This window comes from Chenopodium album, chromosome 20 (assembly GCF_948465745.1).
Source record: "Chenopodium album chromosome 20, dcCheAlbu1.1, whole genome shotgun sequence".
NCBI lineage: Eukaryota > Viridiplantae > Streptophyta > Magnoliopsida > Caryophyllales > Amaranthaceae > Chenopodium > Chenopodium album.
Genome location: NC_137853.1, coordinates 31728665 through 31736671, shown reverse-complemented (window position 1 = coordinate 31736671; position 8007 = coordinate 31728665). Strand labels below are relative to the sequence as shown.

Here is an 8007-nt window from a genome sequence, read left to right as displayed (position 1 = left end):
AAACATTTCAAACATACCAAGTTTCGAAAAATCACTTTAGCCTTTGAACTTAAATCCTCAATGTTAGTTAGTTAGGCGCCTAAGACATGTTAAGCTAATTGGCTTTTAGTGGTAATTAAATCTAAACCTAAGCTCTGATACCACTTTGTAACACCCCAATAATTCTCTCTTTAAACCTGTGAGAAACCTGTAAATAACCTGAACAAATCCAAGAGAATTACTGGAGTGCTACCGCCACGTGTTCAAACGTTAAGGCTATTACAGAAGTTAGCAGCGGAAAACCAAAACAGTTTAAATAAACCTCAAAGCAAAGTATTACAAGTTGGAACCTTTAAGGCCCTTATTCAAAACCCAAAAGCATAATTATTTGAAATAGTCATTATGTAGCAAATTAGTGTGTTAAAAACCCAAGAATATATCAATTCAATGCAATTAGAGGCTTCAAAATAAAAAACATAAAATCTGAAAATTATTTTTAAGGTTAGAATATAAAGTTCAAAGCTTTTTCAATCACAAAATACTCACAATAATTATTTTATAGGTTTAGAAGCATAAAAACATGAAATTAACACTACTTGTTCATAAAAATTGAAACTTTAATAAATCTGAAAATTTATATACAACCAAAATAATCATACTTTGACATACTTTGAACATAGAATAATTAAGTAACTTGTTTAGTACGTTAATAAGCCTTTAAACATGAAAAATCAACACTTTAATACCCTAAATTCATACATAACCAAATCTGAAAATTTATATAATAATTTAAACATACAAAAACCCATAAATTTATAATCTTTTATAATCTAAACATACTATCAAACTATAATAATAAGAATTCATAAACAAAATTTAATAAAGATCAAAACTTTAATTAAATTAAAACAAGAATAAGAGAAGGAGAAATAAGGGAAGGAGAAGGGAGGAAGGCAGACTGTTGCTGCTGGTGGTTCGGCTGGAGGCGCGGCGGTGGCTGCTGGCGGCAGGGGTGGCAGCTCGGTGGTGCTGCTGGCGGCAGCACTGTAGCAGGTAAGGTTTTTTTTTTTTTTTTTTTTTTTTTTTTTTTTTTTTTTTTTCTCTTCTTCTCTTCGTGAAAACAGTAGGAAGTAGGAGAGTGTTTCTTTTTTTTTTTTTTTTTTTTACGTGAGATTTGAGGGAGGAGAGCTATAAGGGTTTTTATTTTGGGCTTTTTAATCTCCTAATTAAATTAGGATTGGTATTCCTAAATAGGCTAGGATTATTAATAAATATAAAAAAAAACACTACTTTATTTTAAAAACTTCCATAAAATAATTTATTTAATAAAATTACCATAAATATAATTATAAGAGTAACATATAATTAAATTATAATTAAATTAAAATTTGGGGGATTACAACTGGTCGCGTTCTTCTGACAATGAGACTTGGACACCTGCAAAACAACAAATATTCCGTTTATCGGAATATTCGCCTCCGACGATCAAGTTAGAGATCGGAAATCGGAAAAGCTAGAGAGAGAAAGTAGAGAGAAGTTGGAGCTTTTCAATGCTCTATATTTATGTTATGTCGTAATCCCCCCTCCCATCATAAATGATTGGGGTATTTATAGGGGCGGGAACATGTGCCCCTCTAGGGTTTATACCTTAGAATTTCGTGACGTGATTGGCTGCGCAATCAGGGGTCGCCACGTGTCACGGGGGACGCCGTTTTACGGCATTCAAGGTGTTTCTCGGGATTTGGGCCTGATGTAATCAATGCCTTTTTCTCTTTCTGATGTTGTATTGTGTATTTAAAGGTAGCTGACATGTGTCACCCTGTCAGGAGGACACGTGTCAACCTCTCATAATGCCACGTGTCGCCTTCTTATTGGGCCACGTGTCACTATGAGATTGGGCCACGTACTTGGGGTATTTTTACCCTAAACAGTCCCCACCCAAACCCACTACTACTTTTTTTTTATTATATCTTTCATCTCACATATATTACTTTTTAATAAATTATTAACCCCACTATCTTTCTTTAACAATTTTTTAATACTCCACTACCCCATTTACCTCTTATTTTATTTAAGTCAATTAAATTGCCTAAAACTATGTGCCGGTCAATATGTATCACTTAAAAAAACACGGAGGGAGTAATATACTTCCAACTGCATGTCGTACAAACATCAGCAGTCATTGGTAATATGAACTTACACATGATGTAATACGACCATGATGACTATATGATAATATGTGGTACGAAGTATATGAACTCTGAATAGTAGGGCTGTTTGAGGTTTGGATGGGATGAACGAAACATGTAATTTTGGTGTTTGTAATGGTTGTTTGTGTCCTTTGTTTTTATTAATGAATTTTACGAAATTTCATAAAATTCATTTACTTCGTATTAATTACTAGTTGTACAATATAAATATTCCGTGTAAAACTATAAACTAACTATTGTACGAGTACAAAATAGAGGTTGAGGTGATGGAGAAGTGGCATAGCTCTCATCTCGTATCCCTGAGGTCTAAAGATCAAAGCTCATAAGACTCATTTGAGAGTAATGTTGCTTTAATATTAAACTATCTAAACAAATAATAAATTAGTTTTTATTAATCACAATAAAGTACTACCTTTGTTATATATTATGTGCAACTTTTGGGTCAAATATAAGATTGGATCAAATCAATTCAACTCATAGGGCGTTCCCGAGAAAGCCCCACCAACAATCACTGATTCTTAGTTCCTTTCTAAAAGATTGGATCAAATCAGTTTAACTCAAATAATTAAGTTTTGAGCCTATGAAATTGGGTTTTGTTAAAGAAGTCTATAGAGCATTATCACAAAGCAAGCGCAGATTGCATGTACAAAGCATAAAACTCCAAGGCTTAACTCAAGCCAACCTTTTGATACTAACTTACACCAAGACTCTTGCATCTATCAATATTGGCACGGGTATAGAAAGTTGCCTCATATTGGGACTTGCTTTAACGAAACATTAGAGAAACTGACAGCATTTCACAGTGCGCTTTAGCATGTTAAGTCAATCAACGATATGAATCAATAAATGTGTTCAATTTTCGAACTTAGAATGAAACACTTCAACTAACCCAAAAGCTTCAAATTCTTATCTCCTTACAACACATTTTATTTTGTTCAATTCCTCATCCAACCCTTCAATTAATCACTACAACTCATCAAACATGGATAGTTCTAGACATTAAACATCCATCAAAAAATAAAAAGAACAAACAACCTTGATGATAAAGCTCCCATCTCATCTCCTTAAGTAGCCCCCACCTTCACCCAAACAACCTTAACTATTCACAACAGCTTCAGAAAGAGAGTGTTAGACAAGACCAGTCAAATTATACATAATTATTTTTTTCTTTTAATTTACAAAAAAATAATAAAAATAACAATATTTTTTTTTTAAAAAATGGCATGATATTAATATTTTCCTAGCAATAAAACCAACAATAACAATGCTATTGTTTTTTTCCTCTGTTTCAGACTTTATATATACCTCTCTACCATTCCTTTACTCAGAACCTCAGACTCAAAAAACACTCACTTTTCTCTCTCCTCCATTTTTTTTCAGAGAATCCAATTCAAATCCTGTGCTATAATTTTCACAAAGACTTCAATCTCCATTATAATTAATACCCATCAAAAAGCTTTTACTTTAGTTAGCTTCCATGGCAGCTTTTCAGCAATACCCTGCTACATTTTTAGTTGACTCTGTTTTCATGCCCGCCATTAAAACCCCTGAAATTGGAGCTTTCGATGAATTTATTGCTAAATCCAATCAGTTTTCTCAATTTTATGCATCATCTGAAAAATCCCAGGACCCTTTTACTATTTATAGCCAAGAGGGTTCTTCCATTGATAATGAACCTTCTTCTGTGAGTGAAAAACAGAGGACTGAGAGTTTATCAATGGCGGATAAAGGTGATAGTAGTGATCAAATGACTCAAAGTTCGGTTCCTGTTGATAAAAAGAGGAAGTCTCAAAAAGGGTCTTCCTCAAATTCTGCTAATTCTAAGGTATTCCATTGAAATCGAGCTCGAAAACATCGGTGTTTAGTGCACGTAAGGTGTTTGATAATATGCCTAAATGAATTTGGTGGTTTTTTTTTGTAGGATGTTAAACAAGCTAAGTGTAAGAAACAGAAGGAAGACAGAGAAGCAATGAAAGATAAAAGTGATGAACCACCAAAGGGTTACATTCATGTTAGAGCAAGGAGGGGTCAAGCCACTGATAGTCACAGCCTTGCTGAAAGGGTATAATAGTCATTCCCTATATATGTTATATTTGATAATTTATTTTCGACCCATTACGGCTAGTTTTTTGTTTTTTGGTTTTATGATTTTAAAAATTATTTTTATTACTCCGTATAAACATATTTGTCGCATTATTAGTTTAAAATACTACCTCTGTTTCTTATTATCTGCAACAAAGGAATATTTTATGTCTCATAAATAATACCCCTTTGTTGCAGATAATAAGAAACGGAGGTAGTAATTCATATGTAAACTCACAACGATAACAAACGTGTCCTTAATAGTAGAAAAAATTACATATTAATATTCGGATTTTGACAGGTGAGGAGAGAAAAAATCAGTGAGAGAATGAAGACGTTGCAAGCAATTGTTCCAGGTTGTGACAAGGTGGGTTTAACAGGAATTATTTATGGCATGCTCTGTTTTATTTTGTTATGATTTAGTTGTATGTAAGTTGTTTAATTGACAAGTTCATATGTCTTGGTTGAAAATAGGTCACTGGAAAGGCCCTCATGTTGGATGAGATTATCAATTATGTCCAATCCCTACAAAGTCAAGTCGAGGTATATTTAAATTTAATTCGACTAATATTATTTCCTTAATTGTTTTAATGTCGAACAAGTTAATATTTATCGACCCATGCATAAACTATTGAACTATGAGTTTCAATTGTACAAGTTAGTGTCGTTGAATACTAATGATGTTAGAATGGTAACCTTTTGGGGTACGACCATTCTACAGTATATATCATGTCAATTATAAGTTTCACCAACTTGGTAAATTTTGTCGTGTTCTTGCTATGTTACACTTATTTATTATTATCTTCAACATACGACCACTAGTGAATTTTCCTACATACGTTAATAGTCACTTTCTTAACATATTCAAATACTTTTGGTTTGAACTCACAATATCATTAGGAATTTTGATGAATTATGCTTCTATTTAAGGTAAGATTTCTAGAAATCACAATCTTTAATCTGTTAATAAATATTGAAACTAGAGATGATGGTATATATGTACTTTTAGACCATGTAATAATTTCTGCAAAAGGTTGAAAGTACCCTATTATGATAATTCCAATAGAATATTACCTGCATATTATTGTATCACTATTACAAGTATTTCTTTAAGGTAACTGTAGATTTTCTTTGGGAAATGTACCCTTAATTATATCTTCATTTTCCTGTTTTATTTTTACAGTTTTTGTCAATGAAGCTTGCTTCTCTGGACCCCATGGTATATAATTTTGGATTAATGGAACATGATCCTATGATGTTTGGAGCACAGGTACAATAAATTTGTTATTATTATCTTAGAATTATTGTAACATTTGTTAAACCTTGGATTATTTATTTTTCCAATTTGTTCTTATTATTTGAAATGTCATGAAATTAGGCCATGACCAATAGCATGACATTGCCAATGCAACCACTAATGCAACCCACCAGCAACGGTGGTAGTAGCATTGATCAACCTCAAGCTTTTGCTACCACAAACGCGGTGAGCTGCTCCACCACGAGCTCGGCTTCAACCCCCACCTTTCCTAGCCCTGTTGTTGATAGCTCAACCAATTTAATACAACAACAGGAGCAGAAGCCAAGTTTGCTTCCTTTACAGGTATTGTAAAAACAGAATATATTTTAACTACTTTGACAGAGATAGGCAGATTAGAACTAACATTTCACTATAGGATGGACCAAAAAGATCAATTACAAAACTTTGAAGTAGGGACCAAATCAAATGTACTTAACCTAGTGTTGAAAATTTTCGACACATTTTTAATTAGTCTCCCAACCGTCTCTAGTGTTTGTACTCTTTAAAAATTAATAAATTTTCAGGAAAACATTGATTATTGTAACAAGAAAACGCGGTGGAAAATTAGAAACTAAGGAAAAGGAAATCGGATTGTGTTTTATCAAAAAAATTAATTGTACAACAAATATTGTGTAAGAAGGATTGTACTCAATGTGTTTTGGTAGTTTGGGTAGTAGCCAAGTAGGCCAAAATGTTGTTTGGAAGGACCACCATGTTTAAAATAGTTTAGGTAGTAAGCCAAAATAATTTTGGAATTGTTTGATTTAATTATGAAATAATTAAACATGTCATTTTCAGGATGCCGGGAGTTTATACTGGGGATTAAATGAGCAGCAACGACAAAGCATCATTAATCAACTTGGATTCAGCAACAACTTGTATTCATTTCATCACTAGAATATCATCATCATCATTCTTACTAGATATCTCTTTTATTAGAAAACTGTAAGTACATATCATAAATTACATACATGCATATGCTTTACCATGCTAGAGTTTCTATTTTTTCTTAATCCCAGTGTGACGGATCAAGAAATTTACATATAAGTAAACCTTTTGAAACATAGTTAAAGCCTTAAAGGTGAATGAAGATCAAAAGTAGTTTGGAGCGGTTGTAATATCTGACATTATAATAATATTTTTCTTTTTTCGTCGTTGAGATCATGCTGATCTCTTGTTTTTACATAAATCTACTCATATAATCTTAATTTAAAAATATGATCAAATTATGTTCCCATGCTAGGATTCATGATTGAGCACACATAACTTATAAGGGGTAGGTTAAGGGGTGAGGGCATGTCTTCCTTGTTTGAAGTTAGGGCTAACATTAGGCAATCAAGGCATGTTATGGGGCCAAGCTTGCTCCTAATACCCCCTAGCCCCCAACCAAAGATAGAAAAAAAATATATAAAGAAAAAAAAAAATCCCCATTTGCTAGGTTCTTTTGTCATGTTATTGTTATCAAGTTGCAAAATATATTATTTTTGGATTTAAACAATATTAAAAATGACAAATTAGTTATTAAACATCAATATTGTTGCCATTATGCCATGTTTTGGAAACACATTGGACTTCGATCACGATGGACATGTATGGTCTCATTCATTGAGACTTTAAGACACTAGAATATAAATATACATTTTAAATTTTAGATGAACCAACCCCATCAATATTACATACTCTTATTTCGAACATCTAATTTAACCACAACTTTTCAAAAATTAACCTTTGAAGTTACATCAGAGTAATGAACACATTGATCAATCACCTTAAAATTAAGTACAATGCATTTTAAATAAAGCTTTTTGATCCCCCTCTACTTTAATTTATACTGATCACATCGTCTTTTTATTGTTTGTATGTGATTCCAGAATGCAAAGATTATATGAAGAAAGAGGTGCCAACAAAGCAAGGGAATTGAAGAGACATTATGTTCAAAAAAACACAAATGATGAAAAGAAAGAAGAATTCTCTCTACTTTGTGTCAGCTCCAACAATTGATAGAAAGAAGAAATTCCTTTACTCAAAATTAGCTATGATTCTTGATTTTCAATATAAAATGTTGCTTATTTTTTAAGAAGCCAAAATTAATGGAAGCTAGAAAATAAAAATAGAGAGAAAAAGAAAGAACATAAAATAAAGGACACATCATATCCAACCAAATAAGGACCCCCATATCTTTTGAAGATCCTTGTTTATGTTCCCATTTGACTATCAATTCTGTCATCAAAATAGTTTTAGAAACTTGTTACAGTTAGGACCTAACTAGGATTGGACAAAAATATAAATTTATATTTTGTCTATGTATTTATTCAATGTACCTAGCTATTTGTTTTATATAATGAAGGTACTTATCCATATTACAATGGCTTTGCTTTTACTTCTTTTATTTAATCTTCATTCTATTTTATCTTTTCTTATTTTGTAATTATGTGTAAT

At 32.0% G+C, this 8007-nt stretch overlaps 1 protein-coding gene across 1 annotated transcript; it reads left to right on the top strand.

The window, feature by feature from the left end:
• Positions 1 to 3460: 3460 nt before the first annotated feature.
• Positions 3461 to 7679, top strand: LOC145597908 (basic helix-loop-helix protein 80-like). The gene is made up of 8 exons (XM_081654176.1): positions 3461 to 4014; positions 4111 to 4251; positions 4573 to 4638; positions 4746 to 4814; positions 5455 to 5541; positions 5650 to 5871; positions 6367 to 6513; positions 7440 to 7679. The coding sequence occupies exons 1-7, from the start codon at positions 3667 to 3669 to the stop codon at positions 6463 to 6465; spliced, it is 1032 nt and encodes a 343-aa protein (XP_081510302.1). The 5' UTR covers positions 3461 to 3666; the 3' UTR covers positions 6466 to 6513; positions 7440 to 7679.
• Positions 7680 to 8007: the final 328 nt, after the last annotated feature.